The sequence below is a fragment of the Rattus rattus genome, chromosome 4, assembly GCF_011064425.1.
Source record: "Rattus rattus isolate New Zealand chromosome 4, Rrattus_CSIRO_v1, whole genome shotgun sequence".
NCBI classification, from domain to species: domain Eukaryota; kingdom Metazoa; phylum Chordata; class Mammalia; order Rodentia; family Muridae; genus Rattus; species Rattus rattus.
Window position 1 is genome coordinate 49,869,072 of NC_046157.1, and position 19,982 is coordinate 49,889,053.

The 19,982-nt window shown below is 46.8% G+C and overlaps 1 protein-coding gene across 1 annotated transcript in view; it reads left to right on the plus strand.

Moving 5' to 3' along the window:
- Kcnj6 (potassium inwardly rectifying channel subfamily J member 6) overlaps positions 1-19,982 on the plus strand; it is a 241,910-nt gene that overhangs the window by 214,064 nt on the left and 7,864 nt on the right. Inside the window, 1 exon segment of the mRNA XM_032900377.1 lies at positions 16,175-16,462. Within this exon segment, the coding sequence (XP_032756268.1) occupies positions 16,175-16,462 (288 nt within the window).

Consider the following 19,982-nt stretch of genomic DNA (forward strand, 5'->3'; position numbering starts at 1 on the left):
ATCTTCTTGCTTGCCATGCTGGCTTCAGGGAGATCTCCCTCCAAGGAAGAGCAGAGAGACCAAAGGACAGAGAGTAGTCAGGAGAGGAGTTTCTTCCTCATCTTCAAACCAGGGAAAAATAAATGGTCCAACTCTGACAGGAACACTGTACCCTCCTGGGATGATCACACATTTGGCATCTGATTATAAATTGTTAGGCAACTTCTGTTAGCATAGGACCTAGCAGGCAGGGTAGAATTTGGTCCCCTGGTGGTGATTCTCTAAGCAATGGGTAAGGGGTGGCAGGCATTTGTGCTGTCATACCAGGTCTCCATTTGTGCATAAAAGTATTTGGTTCTTACCTGTCTTAGTCAGGGTTTGTATTCCTGCACAAACATCATGGCCGAGAAGCAAGTTGGGGAGGAAAGGGTTTATTCAGCTTACATTTCCACGTTGCTGTTCATCACCAAAGGAGTTGGGACAGGAACTCACACAGGGCAGGAACCTGGAGGCAGAAGCTGATGCAGAGGCCATGGAAGGAGGCTGCTTACTGGCTTGCTTCCCCTGGCTTGCTCAGCTTGCTTTCTTATAGAACCCAGGACCACCAGCCCAGGGATGACTCAACCCACAGTGGGCCCTCCCACCCTTTTTCAGTAATTGAGAAAATGCCTTACAGCTGGATCTCACGGAGGCATTTCCTCAAGGGACACTTCTTTCTCTGTGATAACTCCAGCTTGTGTCAAGTTACTGGCAAAGCCAGCCAGTACATCACTGAATATCCAAATCTGTACTCGATACTGTCAGAGTTTCCTGGATAACATCTCTCCATGCATGGATCGGTATAAGGAATGAAGAGATTAGCCGGTGTGTGTAATTTAGATCAATGCTTTAAAACTAGATTTAGTCTAGGAGACTCATTTCTGACTTCATTACACATGCATTTACAAGGATGTCCTGATTCAGAGATCTAGTCTCATACTCTAAGCAAAACCAAGTTTTGACAAGCTAGGAAATATTCCAAGTCTGAAGGGAGCATAAGGGCCCTACAACAGGGTCATAAACAGGCCTTACCCTGACTTTACGACCACCAAATGTTAGTGGAGGAACCAGGCTCCCTCCGGAACATCGCGAGCCTTATGTTGTGCTCAGTTTATGATATCCAGGGACGTTGCTGGGAGAGCAAAGAATCAGAATAGTGAGGGAGAGCTAGAGAAGGGTACTGTGTGACGCTATACGTGATGTTCTCTGCTTCAGGAGGGTTTTACCAGAGCCATGCTGTGCCCTGGGATACTTGTGGATGTGCACTTGGCCTGAGGCGCTGCAGTGGACATTTCTTCCCCAAGGACCAGCCCGCTGCCACCAATTTCCAGGGACCTTCATAAAACATATAGAATGTAAACTGGTTTGCCGACATTTGTCCAGTACTTCAGTTTAGGACTGTACTTGTTAGAAGGAGCCTCAGAAGCAGACGTTATTTTTGTAAATGTGTCCTTAGCTCACCTTTCTGGTTGCTGTGGTTTCGGTACGACTTCTGTGAATTCCTATTGTGGGTTCTTAGTCCCACCGCAGGGCATTGTGGGTAGGCAGGGCATTGTGGGAGGCACTTAGCTCAGGGAGGCAGGGTCCGTACAAAGGAACTAATGACTCCTTAGGGAGATGGATTGGCTCCCTGCGTAGTTTGCCCCATTCCACCTCCTGCATCTTTCATGCCTCTGCTCCCTGCCATGAGTTATGTAATGTCAGACTCTATCAGACAAGTGTCCCTTGCTTTTGGACAACCCAGCTTCCAGAACTGTAAACCATGACACCCTTTCTTCATTATCAGTTTGCCTCAACATGTCAACAGAACAGAAATTAGGTTATGACGCTGGCACCACTGCAAGACTGAACCCCAGTGAATGTGATTGTTGGGGGAGGGTGGTAATGGGGGAGGATGGGGAGGGGAAGACCATATAGAAGGACAAGGGGAGGGGTTAGGGGGATGTTGGCCCAGAAACCAGGAAGGGGAATAACAATCGAAATGTAAATAAGATATACTCAAGTTAATAAAGATTAAAAAAAAAAAGACACTGGCACCAGAATGGAGAATCACTCTGCAAATGTCATTTGCATTCTCAAAGTCCATTGGGGTTATTATTATTATTATTATTATTATTATTATCATCATCATCATCATCATCATCATCATTATCACACTATTACAAACTCTTTAAAGTTTATTTTGCTGAAGAGAATCACTTGTTTTCTTCAGTCAGTGATCTCTTACTTACTGCTCATATCCTTGTCTCTAACCCACAGTGGTCCTAAATCTATCAAACTTAGAGGTCTGTTTGAGTTTTGTGTGTGTGTGTGTGTGTGTGTGTGTGTGTGTGTGTATAATTGAATATATAACATCAAATTTGAATGTTATATTCAACATATATTTGCAAATCATATATATTCTGAATATATTTGAATAGCAAAATATTAATTATATGAATATATATTTATTTAAATAATACATTCTTCAGTAGATGTAGATGCTACTGCCAGTGAAAGAATGAACAGATTTGCAATCAAGAGGGAGAACAAACAGGCAAAATGTAAGCTTCCTTCCAAATACATAGAAATATACTATATATATGTAGAGATATAAATAGATATATAATTATTGATCTAATTATCAAAGTCTTCATCGATCTATCAAACTCAGATTTAGAGCTCTGTTGTATAATATACATATTCTATAAATGTATAGTTATATATATTATATATACATATGTATTGTGCATATATATTCCTAGAGAACGTTGAAAGAGGACAACAGAGCAGTTACACTTCACGCTGAAACTGTCAACTGGAGAAATGGTCATATCTCAGGTCCCATTCTCTTCTTCAAAGAAGGAGTTTTCATTATGTTTTGAGACTTATTTTCAAGGAAAGGCTTTGAAGAATTCTAAGGCAAATTTTTAAAACATTTTCAAGAAAGTTTGTCCTTTACAGATACAACACTTGAGATAAGTAAATGGAACAGACTTCGTTTCTCTGCAATGTAATTTAACTGCTCTTAAGCTGCCTTAATTCCCAAGAGAAGAAACTTAACTTTTTCCATTAATGATAACTCACTTTCTGTGGGAGGGTTGTGTTTGTGGGGTGTGTAGGGGGTGGTATGTGTATGGTATATGTGTGTATGTGTGTGTGTGGTCCGTGTGTGTATGTGTGTGTGTGTGTGCAGTGTGTGTGTGTGATGTGTGTGTGGTGTGTGTATATACTGTGAGTGTGGTGTGTGTATGTGAGTATGTGGTATATGGTGTGCATGGTATGTGTATGTGTGTGTGGTGTATATGTGGTGTAAGTGTGGTGTATGTGTGTCCGTGTGGTGTGTGGTATGTGTGTATGTGGTATGTGTGTATAGTGTGAGTATGGTATGAGTGTGTGGTATATGATGTGTGTGGTGTGTGTATGTGTGTATGTGTGTGTGGTATGTATGTGGTATAAGTGTAGTGTATGTGTGTCCATGTGTGTGGTGTATGTGTGATGTGTGTGTGGTGTGTGTGTATAGTGTGAGTGCAGTGTGTATGATATGTGTATGAGTGTGTGTATAGTGTGAGTGTGGTATGTGTGTGTGGTATACCTGGTACATATGTGTACATAGGGCATGCACCTATGCATGTGCACTGAAGTCAGAAGAAGACATTAGATGCCCTTCTGTATTACTCGTAGCCTTATTCCCTTGAGACAGAGTCTGTCACTAAACCTGAAGGAGGCTGGCAGTCAGCAAACCCCAGCCACCCTCCTTTCTCCACCCCCAGTGGAGTTACAGATGCGTGTGTGGCCACACCTGGCCTTATACATGGGTGCTAGAATCTGGGCTCAGGTGCCCCTGATTACAAGGCTAGTGTGGTGGCAATTCTTGGCTGTCAACTTGACCACATCTGAAATTAATTAAAACCCAAGTGGCTAGATATATCTGTGAGGGAGTTTTTTCTTAATTAAATCATTTGAAGTGGGAAGACCTACTTTTAATCCAGATATTTCAAGGTAGGAAGATTCAAACCCCAAACAATTTTCCACTACATTTTTTCCTCCGGGAACATCCAGACTCGAGGAATAATCCTGAATGTGGTATTTCCTTGGCCAACAGTCAAGGACCAGAGGTTCTTGTCTTCAGGCTGAACCGTAAGGTCTCTGACATCATCTCTGTTTTACTGTTTATTCCCTCCACATCTGCCTACCATTCCTCCCCCAAGGTTACTTCCCTTCTACAGCCTAAGAACCAAGCTCCCTCCACCAGATCCTACACATGCTAGTTTCTGGAAAGCCCCAAGCCAGGAATCCATTGGCTCTAGTAAGAAATGAACAGGTGGCTGTCAGCCAGCTGTCTGTTGTGTATATCATTAAAATCCCTTCTCTGGGGGACATGTAAACAGTATCTACCCCTCCTCCTCTAAGGTCCCAAAGACAAGCACAGATAAAATCATGCTTACCCTGGGGAACCAATGAGTTTATAGGCTTGCTTAGAGAGCAGTGGGTAAGGGGTGAGGGCCTGGAGCTTGAGTAGACTTAAAGAAGCCACACTGGAGGGTCTGCACCCAGCACAGATGACTCCCCAGTAGCCACAGAAATGGAGTTCCCATTTCTAGTCCTTCCCAGCTGAAACATGTCAAGCCCTTCCGCAAGGCCACCATGTACCATTAGGGTAGAGTTGTGCACTAACGGTTGAGGTGTGGCTGGAATGTCAGCAGTCAACACAAACAGCTGTGGTTGGCCTCACAGGTGGTGTCGTCTGGCTCAGAGGATACACCTGCACACTGATGCACCTGCACAACAGTGAGTTTAAGAGACAGGGATCTGTGGGTCTCAGCAGATTGCCCAAAGGGTCCTGAAGTAAAATGGTGAGAGTCACAACCTGGAAGAAACTAAATACCAGGAGACAGTGGAAAGGAAGAGAGGAGTGTGAGGTGTTCAGAGAGCAGGATGGGCAGAAAGCCTGACACCAGCAGCAAGCAGACATGGTGGGCGACACCACACAGCTCCCTGAAGGCTTTTATTCCACACGAATAAACAATGAACAAGCACTCTCGATCAATACTGCTCAGCCCACCATTGGCAGTGGCTCTCATGGGCCACCAGGAGAAGGGGACACCCACTAAGTGTCCTCAGGCAGAGGTCTGTGTTAGCCAAAAGATACTCTCAACTCTGAAATAATGAAATAGTTTACGCAAAGCCCAAACACAACTCAAATTGCTCAAAGTGAAGGGGTCCTTGAGAGTGTGGTCCTCCCGTGAAGAGACTACACAGGCTCCTGTGATCACAAAAGAGCTTAGGTGTCGTCACCGAGTAGGGGGCGAGACTCTGAGGAAGTCTCCCATGAGATTCAGGTTCTGTCTTCAGTGAGGTAGGATTTCCCTCCCTTCCAGGATTCTACACCCACTCATCCCCAGCCTGAGGCTGACAGAGGTCAGAGCACCACCAGCCTGGCCGACAGTTTGAAATCCCATCCAGGAACCACGAAAATGCCCTTTCGGACAGAGGCCAAGAACACATCACTCCAAAGAAGGACCAAAGACCTCTCAGTGCGAGCTTGGCTCCTAGACCTACAACATTCCATCCCTCCACACAACTCAAACGACCTGGAAGCTCTTTTCGATGTTGTTTCTGAGACAGCATCTCACATCACTCGGATTGGCCTCAAATGTATAATGTCACCAAAACTTACCTCGAACTTCTGATGCTCCTGCCTCCACCTTCAAAGTGCTGGGATTGCAGGCATAAGACCCCACACCTGGCCACCCGAAGGCTCTTTAAACACAAACTCGCCCCCTTAAAAGACTCAACAGTTCACACCTATACTGAGAGCTTCGGGCGTGGGATCCCACCTTGTACCTCTCTAGCCTGGACATCATTTCTCAGTAGTGACAGATGAGCCATTGAGCAAGGGCATCCTTTGTCACCTGCCAAGGTCACATGGCCACTCTGCAGCAGGTGCCCACTCCTGGTGAAGGGAGATGAGCTTGTTCAGGTGAGCATAAGACCCTGTCATCCATCCTCTCATCCCAGGGCAAGAGCCAGGACCAAGAACCCTGATGGGGAGAAGGGGGGACAGATGGTATGTCCATGAGAGGTGGGGGCGAGGCTTTGCTGGATACATCATTTGGGGCCGACCAAGTATTTTAATCATTCAAGTGATTTACAAATTTCAAAGCAGAGAAAAACAAAAATGACTAAAGTAAATGATAGGTCATTTCTCCACCCACGGTGAGATGAGCTAATTCAAACCAGGTTAGATTATATTAAAGACTATAATATAATTAAAGATTATATTATTGGGAAGCTGCTCTCGGGTGGGCAAGTTCACTGGACCAAGACCAGGAAGTTGCCATGGGGAAAGTGGGAGGGGGGAAGAGAGGAGGAGGAGAGGGGAAGGAGAGAAAGGGGGCATACAGGAGGGAGGAGGAGGAGAAAGAAAAAGGAGAAGAAGAGGAGGAAGGGGAGAAAGGGAGAGAGGGAGGAGGAAGGGAAGAAGAGGAGGAGGGGAAAGAAGAAAAGGGGATGCACACACAGAAAGAAGAGGAGGAGAGAAGAGGGGAAGAGGAGGAGGGGGAAAGGGGGGGAGAGGGAGAGGGGAGAGGGAGAGACCAAGATATCTGGATCATATAGGGAGGAGCCTCTGGAGAAAGGGCGGCCCATCCCCTGGGCTGGAAAGTTCAGGATTGGGGACAGGGTGTGCCAGGTAGGGACTGAGGGATGCTGGGAGAGCCTGGAGGCCAGGTCTACTTTGGTAAGTAAAATATGCACCTCAGTCCCTCATCCCAGGGTCTGCAAACCAAACCGTACACTCAGAGAGAGGAAAATGAATAAGAGCCATGAGCCCAATTAGCAAATGAAAAAGAGGGTGAGGAAACAGCTTTCAGACAGTAGCCTGATGCATGGTCTTAGGGGAATACTCTGAGGTTAGAGAGAAATCCACTTTCACCACCCCATGGACAGAATTCATGAAGGGCGGTTGGCCACCATGGGTTTCCTTCTGTAGAAAGAAAGGACTTTGAAAGCGTGACATTTAAGACAGTGACACTTTTAATTGGTAGACCTTCTAATAGGGGAGGGCTTTTGGAAAGCCAGGGGAGGTTTCTGGTTGGCTTTAGGGTGTGCGTGGTAATCTCGGGTTCACGCTATGGGGTGTTTAGCAGCGACTTCCAATCTGAATAAGATCAAGTGGGCTTTCCTGTTTCAACTGGAAGAATGCTGGGTCCCTGGGTCTGGATCTGAGTCTTGTGTAAGTCACTTGGTAAAATCACTGGGTAATGGCTCCCTTACATTATCGTGTTCTGAAGGATAGGGACATTGAACATGTAGCGCGTCAGGACTGTAGGCTCTCGCGGTTGAAGAACAGACAGAAGGGGCCAGTTGCAGGCGAATCTTCTTGCCCTTTGAGCTGAGAGCATCTCATGAGCGCCTCGAATGCATGTGTGTGTTGTTACAACTTGACCTTTTCAGACATTTTTCCTTTTTTTATTAGTTCTTTGAGAATTTCATTCAATGCGGTTTTTGGTTGTATTTAGCCCCGTCTAGCTCCTCCCAGACATACCACCCTCTCTGCCCACCCGATTTTGTGTGTTTAACCTATCGAGTCCGGTTTGTGCTGCCCATGCACACTTGACTATTGGTCTGACCCAGCAGGGGGCTACATGCTTAGAAAAAACGACTCTTCCAGCAGCAGCTAGCATTGGCCAATAGCACCTCTCCTAGGAGCAGGACTTCATGCCGATCTCCCATCTCTGTGCTGGATTCGTTATGGCTTGAGCGTGCACAGGTCTCGTGCATGCTGTCATTACTACTGTGAACTCGAACGTGAAGCTGCCCTGCTGTGTCCAGAGTAGAATGTTTCCTTGTAGTCTGGCTCTGCCTCTGGCTCCTACCACCCCCTGACATGCGATGTGATATGTTTTGTAAATCACAGCATGGTGCAGTGGGAGGGGGTGCCTTAGCAGGCCGAGGTACCCCCCCCAGGTCTAGTATAAAATGAAGTTTATTAGGGGGCATGGCAAGGGGGAGGTAAGAAGGGAGTAGAGGCAGAAAAAGCGAGAGAGAGACGGAGAGGGTCAGGGAGAGGGACAGGGAGAGAGAGGGGTAGAGGAGAGAGAGAGGGAGAGGGGAGCCGGCTGGAAACATGTGGAAAGAGAAACGGGGAGAAAAAAGAAGAAAAGCCAGAGAGAGAAAGGGTGTCAAAGAGTATAGGAGAGGCCAGTCTTCTCATAACAAGCCAGACTCCACCTGTCTGTTGCTAGGTAACTGTTGGGCGGAGCCTAGAAGGAATGCTAACATGCTAACATGCTAACATGCTAACACAGTGATCCCTGAACCTTGGGATGGGGGGGCTGTGATATACATGTCCCATGAGGGCCTCACTCTTCTGCAGTCTCCTAGTCTCTGCACCTCAGCTAGTTGTAGGTCTCTGGGTTAATAACCAGCTACTGCAAACAGAAACATCTCCAGTGATGCCTGAGAGATGTATTAAGCTATAAGGATTATGAAAAGCCATTAGGAGGCGGGTTTAATACTATGTCCATTTAGCATAATAATAGTCACAGGTCTCCCCTAGGCCTATATCCTGTCTAGCCACAGGCTCTTGGTCAGACAAAGGTGCCGAGTATGGGTTTGATTTTGTGGCAAGGGCCTTAATTGAATCAGAAAGTGGTGGGTTACTCCCATAACATTTGTGTCAGTACCGCACCAGTGGGCGTGCCTTGCCGGGCCAGTCACCATGGTAGCCTACAGAGTTCACAGCTGGGTAACATTTGTGGTCACTTTTCTCCTCTAGGAGTGTGTGTAGCACCTCCTAGCACTGTGAAAGCTAATCAGTAGGAAAATGCTTCCTCTGGATGTCTCCATGTTCTACGACTCAGCGCTACGGTGTCTTTAGCAATAGGGGCTTATTGTCAAGTTCTAGAGGGTAACCAAGAACACCGTCAGTTGCCTGCAGTGTTTGGAAGTCTGTGAGACCTCACTGACTCCAAAAGAGGTAACCCATTCAGGGCTCTACGCTTTTTGTTATCCTGTGGTGTCTAATAAGGGCACTGTCACTCCCATTATAAGGTAATTCCATTTTAACTCTTATATATAACACCCTAAAGACCCCATGAAAACACCCCCACATCAGATACACACATTCGTCAAAGGAGCAGAATATAAAACCACCAAGACACAGAAATCAGGAGCCTTCCTATCCACAAATGGAAAAACACATCCAGAAAGAAGTTAAGGAAACAATACAGCCCATAATAACAATTCCCATGCCAACGTGAAGAATGGGATGGAAACTATGCCAGGAAGCTTGGTCAGGTAGAGCGGGCCTGAGATCCCAGAAACTTGGTGGGTACACACCTGAGACGGTAGGCGCCTCCCTGGTCCCTGCCGGATTCCTGGCCCGGGACACGTGCTACACTTCCCACCTAAGGAAATGTAACCTGTGGTCATGAAGGTCATGAGTTCTTCATGCTAAGGAGGAATCTAGAGGACCCGAGGGTTTAGCCAATAAGCTTCCCTTCCCAGACATTCCTCCCTGCAAAAGGTATTTAGTCTTGGGTCCACCTTAAAGAGTTGGTATGGATCCATTTTGCACGATGAACACCCAATAAACAGTTTGGGACCAAGGGCTGTCTCTGTCATCTACCACCACCACGGGGAGCATGGAGAAGGCCTTCACCACCACCATGGGGAGCATGGAGAAGGCCTTCACCACCATCATGGGGAGCATGGAGAAGGCCTTCACCACCACCATGGGGAGCATGGAGAAGGCCTTTACCACCACCACGGGGAGCATGGAGAAGGCCTTCACCACCACCATGGGGAGCATGGAGAAGGCCTTCACCTACAGAGCTGAGCGTGATGAGCTAAGCCAGGCGTTCCCACCCCGACCCCCAGCCCCAGGCTTGTCCTCAGCCTGTGGGCCCCCGACTCTGCTCCCAACTCCTCCTGACTCAGTGATGCCTGACTGTCCAGTTTTGAAGCGCCCCATTCTGACTTCTTAGAGGGCCCATAGACACCCCGACACTTTCTCTGTCTGGTTTTCCAGCTGTGACTGGAGGCCAGGAAGTCAGGGAATACCAGCTTCGGCTCCCCACGTCTCAGACTGCATTTTCCCACCCCCTGATCAGTGTCTCAGAGCTCCCCTGAAGCCCAGCACCCAACAGCAATGGGCATTGGGGAACTGTAGTCAAGCACTCCCCGAGTTTCGCCTCCCCAGTGGCCATGCTCAGAGGTGGGGAGGGACACGGACCCACAGTGAAGACCAGAGTTTAGATCAATGAAAAGCCCAGGAGGACATAGTAGCCAGCCCATAATCCCATAACCCAGAAGTCAGTGAAAAGGTGTCCCTCGGATGGGCTGCCTAGATAGACCAGCCAAATCCAGGAGCTCTAGGGTATAGCGAGAGACCCTGCCTCAGTACTAAGATAGAGGCAATCAAAGAAGACACCTGACATAGATCTCTAGACACATCACATACACACACACACACACACACACACACACACACACACAAACCACACCACATACCACATACCACATGCACAACACACTCACACTTTGCATACACACCACACAAACACACATACCACATATACTTGCACACACTACAAACACACCAGACACACCCTCCACATATACACACATACCACATACATACACACCACACTTAAATACACACACATACACACACACACACACACACACACACACACACCACATCATACACAAGCAGTACAAACAGTAATAAATAAATATTGCTTTGGTGTTTCCAAGCAATTCCCTGAGGATGGCAGTAAGTATCCCCAACCTTGTTAGAAGATACAAATCCTGTGCAGAAGGCAATGGAAGCCTGGAGAGAGGCTCAGAGGAAGCACAGACGGAAGAAGCTCACAGAGCAAAGAGTGGGCAGGGGCAGGTGGGTTGCACAGTTACCACCATGACTGTTCCTGCACCATTCATATATACCCTACTTTATTCCATATAACATACATTATTTTGGCAGCCTGAAGCATAGGATGCTGTTGGAGTTACATAGACCAAAATTAGCACTCAGTCCCTGTCTTCAAAAGTAGAAGAAGGTTCTGGAAATACCATGGACTCTGGAGCCCAACTTCCCAGATAAGAACCCAGGTTCCCCACACTGTGAAGGGCAGGTGGCCAGAGCAACACTCCACAACCAGAGACTCCCATAGCCGGCTCTTCTCTCCTCAGATCTAGAGCCAGGAGTCTGAGAGTTGGGCCCCAGAAGCCCCTGGGCAGACTTTGTCCCTGGCTTGTGAACAGTGGTGCCCAGGGTGTGTCCTCACATGGCCTCTTCTCTGTATGTCTGCCAGAGGAAGAGGGTACCCTCGTTCTGGTGTCTTGCCCCTTCGTTTTCCTCATTGGCTTTAAAAACAGAGTCTCATCTCATGTAGCCCAGGCTGTCCCGATGCTCACTGTGTAGTCAAGAATGGCCTTGAACTCCTGATCCTCCCACGTGCTAAGAGTATAAACATGTGCCACCATGCCTGGCCTTTTCCTCTGTTGAAGAGGTGACAAGAATAGTAGCCCAGTCAGTCCTGAGAGACTCAAACTCCATATACACTCAGGGTTTCACAACATGAAGTTTAGAATCTGTCTTAGCTAGGGTTTTACTGCTGTGAACAGACACCATGACCAATGCAAGTTTTTATAAGGGACAACATTTAATTGGGGCTGGCCTAACAGGTTCAGAGGTTCAGTCCATCATCATCAAGGCAGGAGCATGGCAGCATCCAAGCAGGCATGGTGCAGGAGGAGCTAAGAGTTCTACATCTTCGTCTGAATGCTGTTAGCAGAAGACTGGCTTCCAGGCAGCTAGGATGAGGGCCTTATAGGCCACACCCACAGTGACACACCTACTCCAACAAGGCCACACCCACTCTAACAGGATCACACCTTCTAATAGTGCCACTCCCTGGGCTGAGCTTATACAAACCATAACAGAATCACCCCCATTGAGTCTATATCGCTAAGCTTCTCCTCTCTCTGTTTAGTCTGCTCACCTGTAGGCTAGAGATGGCCTGCATTTTACTCAGCAGGCTGTTGCAAAGATGAGAAGACCCATGCATGCATACAAAACATGACTCATCTCCAAAGGGGTTAAGCCACAGATTACCCTGAGCAACCATGGCCCAGGAATCTGGATTCAGGCTTCCTCGAATGGCATGTTCTACCACGGAAGTAGAAATAGGACTTTAAAGAATGTTTAAAAGACAGCTGTGAATCAAAGCATCAACCAGGCACACTGGTGGGGAAACCGGCAGGGAGGCTGCCCGCAAAGAGGGGGAACCTCTTCTGTGGTCCTCAGACGCCATCTGAAAATGTTCTTAGCTTTCCAGTTGGTAGAAGCTAGTGTCCTGCTAAATCAATACAATCCAAAAGTTTTACCGAATAGCCACAAAGTTGTAAGGTCAATAAAGAGGCTGGAAATAATTGGCTATTATGGAGACAATTTGGGCTTTTAATATGCAACGTTCCAACTCTCAGCAATCATGTGGTTCTGGCCAGTCAATCATTCTTCAGACTCCTCAGCTCAGATGGGGTGTCAGTTCATAGCATCCAGTTCCTGGCATACCCCAGCATTCAGAAATAATACTTATTACTTGATTCGATATTTAAATTATGGATGAACCAGTTACTTTAGCAAGTGTAACAGGGCAGGTGTAAAATGCCTTTCCTGGGGTCATTTTGTTTGTTTGTCTTGAAGTTTTTTTGTTTTGTCATGTTTTTGCTTTTGTTTCTCAAGACAGGGTTTCTCTGAATAGCCTTGACTGTCCTGGAACTTACTCTGTAGATCAAGATGGCCTCAAACTTATAGAGATCCGCCTGCCTCTGCCTCCCAAATGCTGGGATTAAAGCCACCACAGCCGGCTCTTTGGGTCATCCTTAAGGCATACATTTCAATTCGTTTCTACGTAGCTGTAAATCGGCCACTCCCAATTTAGTGTTGGGGGAAGCCCGTTGTGCAGCGACAGGACAGTGAGCCTGAGCAGAGCTGGGGCGCTTGTATCTTCATGGCCAGATTCAGCGATGTTCATATCCTTGTGTCACATTAGACCACACTGCCCTGCTCCCGTCTAACAGTTGGGTAAGTCACCAACACCATTCTTCCATGGCCGGCAGCCCAGTGCTGAGACTCCAGCACAGTCATGTAGGCTGTTTGAGTGCAGTTCTTCCTGGGGCGAGCAGGGGGCGCTGAGGGAAAGGAGAACAACCCGCCACACAGCCCGGTCTTTGGAGTGAAATGGCAAAGCTCCTCCGTGAGGAGTCCCTCTTTGTTTTGGAACGCCAGCAAAGTAGCTCTAGTTTATACTGTTCGGAAGTGGGGTGCTTTATTCTTACTGAAATCTTACTCTCTAGGCAGATCTGATCTATTATTTGTCTGCTGCTTCGCCCTCTGGCTGTGCCCCGATGGGCTTCTCCGGATGCCTTTCATCCTTCTCTATTCTGCACACGGCCTCTCTCTTTGTAACTTGTCACTGAATCTAAAAATAGAGCTTCGGCTGCTAAATTTAAACCATGCAGGGTCGGCCGGTGTTTTAGTACAGGTTCCTTAGCTACATGTCTCTGTACCTTCCTGGGTCCTAGATGGAGCAAGCCTTGCACAGCTCGCCCCTTGTGGCTTTATCTAGTAATATCACGGATACCGAAAGATGTTCTTTGTTCTTTTGTTCTTGGGTGTTCGTCTCTGAAACACCCAAGAACCCAGTAGAGAGACTCAGAAAAGTTCTCAGTAAAGAAATTGTAAGATTAAATGATTTTTACAAAAGCAGGACTGGGAAGATGGTTGTCAATAAAGTGCTTCCAGCACGAGGCTGAGGACTAAATTTAGTCCCCAGAAGCCATCTTAAAAAATAATAATAATTAATAATTAATAATAATAATAATCCCAGCTGGAAGATGCAAAGACAAGAGGATCCCTGGGGATCGCTGGCCAGACAGTCTAGCCAATTGGTGAGCTCCAGGTTCAATGAGAGATCCTGTCTAAAAAAATAAGGTGGAGAGTGAATATGGTACTCAAATCATTTCCAACTCTTCCCTCTCCCCCCTGCAACTCCTACCATGCTCCATCCCTCTCAAATTCTTACCTCCTTAATTATTAATGCTTACATACGCATACATATATACCTACATGCATGGACTTCTTCCATTGTATGTATGCCTGATGCGAGTTGCCTGCCTTTGCTGAGTATGTTTGGTTCTGTTTTTGTGGTTTTCCCACCACCGTGATTTCAGATCAGGTATAAAGAGCTGGTAGGAGAAGGCTCAGATCCTCTGTCGATTTTTGATTGTGGGGGCAGGGGTGCTCCAAATTCAATGATGACCAAGAACACCTGCAGACATGACTGGGTGGGTCTGCCTGTACAGGTGAGAAAGCCCCTGTAGACATGACTGGGTCAGCCTGTGCATGTGTGGAAGCTGCAGAACCAGAACAAAACCTTCCCAGGCCATGACGGGATGTGGACCACATACTTGGTTTTATTGTATGAATAAACTATGGTATACTGTATAATAAAACAGAATTGTTACCATAGAATGTAGTCAACACAAAATTATACTTTAGGAAAAAATGCATTTTTCCCTTATTGTTCTTTATACCAGTACCTATCTCTTCATGTGGAGTTAAGCTGCCACCCAGAGTCCTTTTGTTTCCCTGAAGGACTCCCTTCACGATTCAAAGTAATGCAGAACTGATAGCAACAAATTGACTCCAATTCTGTTCAATGAATGTCTTCATTTTCTTTTTTTTTTTTTTTTTTTTTTTTTTTTTTTTTTGGTGAAGGATAGTTTTCCTGGGTATAAAATTTTCTGGTTGACAAATTTTTTCAATATTTTGAAAACTCTCTTCCCACTGCCTATTATGGAATATCCACATAATCCACCAGTTTAGTCAGAAACAGAACTACAGAAGCCAAAAAAGCAAGGTTAGTTACATAAAGACTTCCCCAAAACTATGGACTTTGATGGATTAGGTCTTTTTTTTTATTTTGACTGGTGGTGCTGTCTGTGTGCTATGCTGAGTTTTACAGCCTGAATGGAATCAGTTGTGCTAAGATCTGGGGAGACATGCTATATGTCTTTTAGCTTTCATAATTGTTTTGTTTGTGATTTGGTAGGAAACATTTTTATTAATTCTTTGAAAATGCCATGCGGGGGTTGGGGATTTGGCTCAGTGGTAGAGCGCTTGCCTAGAAGCGCAAGGTCCTGGGTTCGATCCCCAGCCCTGAAAAAAAAAAAAAAAAAGAAAAAAGAAAATGCCGTGCAATGAATTTTGATCATATTCAGCACCAACTCCTCCTTTAACTCCTCCCACATCCTCCCTACTTACTACCAACTAATGTATTATTATTATTATTATTATTATTATTATTCCTTAATAATCCATCAACTCAATTTATGCTGTCCATGACTTCTTCTTATGGGGCTATCCACTAGAATATGATCACCTCACTAGGAGCCACTCCCTTGAAGAAAACTAATTCTCCCTCACCCCAAAGCCATCAACTATCCATAACTCCTCAGTCAGGAGAAGAAGCTCATGAGCCCCTCCTACTCCATACTAGGATATCAAATAGCTTGATCATGTGTAGGCAGCCACAGCTGCAGTGAATTCATGGATGTAACAGTTATCTGTCATGTCCAGGAGATTCTGTCCCAGTCTTCCCTGAACCTCTCTGGCTCTTAAAATCTTTCTACCCCATCTTCTGTAATGTTCTCTGAACCTTGGGAGGAGAGAACGTGATATAGATGTTCCCTTTTGTGGCTGAACATTTGTTGTTTGCCCTTTAAGAAGTTATGTTTCTTAATTCGTTTTACCTATTAAAGTCCATGTGAGTGTGTATGCATGAGGGGTGAATTGTGTGTAGGGAGGACGCATTGCCATGGTGCATATGAGGCAGTCAAAGGATAACTTTATAGAGTTAATAATCTCCCATCTTTATATGGGATTTGGGGGATTGAATTCAGCTTGCCAGTTTCAAGAAGTCCTGGAATTTCATGACATATATCTACAATGTGAAAGACAGCTCCACAGCTGTCACCCTACGATGCTGGTCACAGTACAGCATAACTATCTGCCCATATCAGTTCGGCTCAGCTCCCAAAGTCTCCTTGGCTTTGGGAGACCCCAAAATGCATCCTAAAGCCAGTTTTCTCCTCTCCACAGGAATGACGTGCCAAGCTCGAAGCTCCTACATCACCAGTGAGATCCTGTGGGGTTACCGGTTCACACCAGTCCTGACACTGGAGGATGGGTTCTATGAAGTTGACTACAACAGCTTCCATGAGACCTATGAGACCAGCACCCCGTCCCTTAGCGCCAAAGAGCTAGCCGAGCTGGCTAACCGGGCAGAGCTGCCCCTGAGCTGGTCTGTGTCCAGCAAACTGAACCAACATGCAGAACTGGAGACGGAAGAGGAAGAGAAGAACCCGGAAGAACTGACAGAGAGGAACGGTGATGTGGCAAACCTAGAGAATGAGAGTAGACCCAAAGCTGGGTGTCAGACACCCAGCTGGGTCAGCCTCTCCCACTCAGACATGACCCCTCCTTGTAGACCCAGCTGGGTCAGCCTCTCCCACTCAGACATGACCCCTCCTTGTAGACCCAGCTGGGTCAGCCTCTCCCACCCAGACATGACCCCTCCTTGTTTCCCATTTCCTTCTTTTCTGTCTCTCTTACTTTGACCTTGATTTATTTATATTTAATTTTGGCATTCCCAGAAAACAAATCTTCAAGGTGTAAAATACCTACCTGCCCCTCTCAGACGTTCAGATGGACAAGCAGACAGGGATTTGGTTAAGGTACAAGGTACCTTCATTGTGCCCAAGCCTGGTCTCCACTCACAGAAGAGACTTTTAGCTACTTGATCCACTTTATTGTCCAATCCAAATCACTCAAAAGAGCTGTCAGAGCTCTGACCCAGTGTCACAAAGAGCGAGGTCTGTTTACCATGGCCACAGGTCAGACAGTCTTACAGAGCCCTGTCCATCTTACCCAACACAGGGCAGGTACTTAACCATAGACACTGACAGGACCGGACCCAGGTGAGGGAAGGATAGACCACTGTACATAGATCTGCCCTGCGGAATTATTTTCTTTCGGCAATTAGAAACAAACCCAGCATGCACCAGAGTACCGTGGAGCAGAACTCCTAGTGATGTACATATCATTCCTGTAGCTTTAGACGTACACTTTAGAAATAAGAAGAAAAAAGACTCCCAATGTACAGTAGGCATTTCCGTTCTGATATCTGAGTCTTCTGATTATTTTGATCCCCTTGACTGCTGGCCCTCTAAATGCATGGCCTTTGTTCCAGGTCCCAGACTGACAGTTGTTAGAGCACCTCTGTGTTCCCTTGTCATCCTTATGTTGACTCTAACAAGCCATAGGTGTGGGGACAGTCTGGAGGTCTAACAGATGGCAAAATGCTGGCAGACCATGACACATTTATAAAACAGGTGTCGTTGTTTAGAGATAATGAGGGTCTCTCTCTGAGCACCCTTGGGAGGCTGTACCAGGAACAGGACTCTAGCACAGCCCCACGTGACATTTCCCATGAACGTGGAGTCTAGCAGTTTAAGAAAGCTTTCTGTAAAAGCATTGATTGCTAATCTATGTGGTCATGAGAAACTGCAGGCTGTCCACGGAGCTGTCTGGTCAGCAGAAGACTTGGGGGTAAAGCCATGACATTCAAGAGTGCCCTGTGGAAGAAATGACAGTTTCCTGCCCTCTCACTTCATCTGGCACGCCTGTCCCTGGGTCTCTGGGCCCCGCCCTAACCCTGGGCCCCGCCCTGCCTCTGGACTCCATCCTGCCCCTGGGCCCCGCCCTATCCCTGGGCCCCGCCCTTACCTTTTCTTACATTGGGATTTTTTTATCTTCTGCCATCATTGTTGCTACCCTTATTGGGAAACGACCAGAATCCGATACACAGAGTAGAGAGCAGTCTTTGTGGGAACTGACAAATCTCTCCCGGGTGTGAGAGTATGCCACTAATTGACAATCTAACCCGTGTCTCTCAATCAAGAGCACAAACATCAACAACAGCCAAATAGCTCTCTCCGTCTCATTTTAATCCTCAAGGAAGGAAGGAAGGAACAAAGGAAGGCAGGCAACATGTGTAATAGTCCAAATTCAAAACGACTCGAAAGAGAAGACTGGGAAGAGAGCCTTAAGTGAGGCCTCAGGGGCAGGTGGAGATTTCTCACTGTAACCGATCTTTCTTGTTGCTTTTGCATTCATAAACTGTTCTTAAACACCATTGCCCATCATTAATATGCATCGAATAGATCTGAATTTATCTCAGCTCCTTCAGATGTGCTTAGTTTGAAACTCCATACCATTGAGGTCAAAGAGATCAAACTAGCTGGTCCCCATCCCCGCTGCCCCTCCCCCCTCACCAGACCGGTCCACACAGGGTTTTGCTATAGTCTCGGGACCTTGCTTATAAGAGAGGTACCCCAGGTCTTACTTATGGGAAGTGGCTCCTCCATCCAACATCTGGGTTGTTCCTCTCCCTCAGCAGAGATCTTACCACCCAAAGCAAAGCTATTGGGCGTGGCCCTCCCTTGCCTGCCAGCATTTCCTTTTGGCATTGGTTATTTATCGATGGAGACACTCATCCGCCCTGCACTCTCTAAGCAGGAGGTGGTAGAGGAGGGAATCCTGAAACAATTCCCCAGAGGCTGTGGGAGTGCCCATGGCTTGACCTTGTTTTAGCCTTATGAAGGCTGCCCTGCTTTGGGGCACCAATCTGCAGCAGCCCAAGATAGGGCCTATGTGGCACAAAGCAAGATGGAGAACGCCTACGGATGATCTGCCAACTTAGCTCCTGAAGACTCGTTGGGCCTTTTAAAATCTATTACTGAGGTCTGAAAGACAAAGGATCCTCATTGATGGGTTGAAAGAGCAGCACTGAGGTTGATGGCTTCTTGCAGGATGGCACAATAAGGCCTGGGCAACACCAGTGTCACTTCCTCAGCCATGCTGTGACCACAGCAGGCACTCTGATGGTCCTTTCCTGACTCTCATCTTCTTGCTGTCACTGTGGTGGGTGATGCAAGTGGAACGCGAGCCTGTTTGTAACATGAGCTCAGAATCTTCACAGGAGGCGTCCCTAAAGGACCTTTTATTAGACTGTCCTTAGCAAACGTGTCTATTTTTCTACGGTCACTGAGAAAAAGGTTTAACAGTGTATTTTGTGTCAACTGTTAAAATTTGAAAGGTCATGATGACTGAATTTTCTAAGCAGCAAGTAGCCGGTGGGGTTTTTCATTAAGATGATTCAACAAAGGGGACCCTAATGCCTCCCCTTTCCTGTCCACAATCCCCAGTCACTATCCCCACAGTATCTCCTCCAGCAAATCAAATGCTACAAAAATGACACACCTATCCAGGCACCAAGACCCATATCCATTGGAGAGTACACTCTCTTTCTCTCTATATCTCCCCCTCCCCCTCTTCTCCCTCCTTCTTCTACCCTTCTCCCTTTCTCCCTCCCCATCCTTTTCTCCCTCCCCTTCCCCTCCCCTCCTCCCTCTTTCTCCCCTCCCCTCCCCCTCTCCCTTTTGGGGCTGCTTGGTTGTTATCGCTGAGTCATTTCCCCCCCATAAAGCACAGTGAAACCCCTAGACCAGATAAGTACCTTGAACTCAAGGGTAACAGTCACTACAGTTGAGTCCAGTCTACAGTCAGGTTAGCTCCTTGAGGAAAGAGAAGGTTCGTCTGGAAGGATGGAGCAGAAGAGACCTCTGTTCTACTGACACCCCCTCTCCCATAGCTCTCCTATATATAGGAGATGAAATCAGTATTGTGTTTGTCTGCGGTGGTCCCCTGGGCACGCAGCATGCCTGTGTTGACACATTAGAATGGCCACGTTACATTACTGGCTCATCCCTTTCAAGCCATGTTGGGTATGGTTGTGACTCCATGAGGTAGAACCCTCTCTTCCTGCACCTTCCTGTCTGTCCCTCTC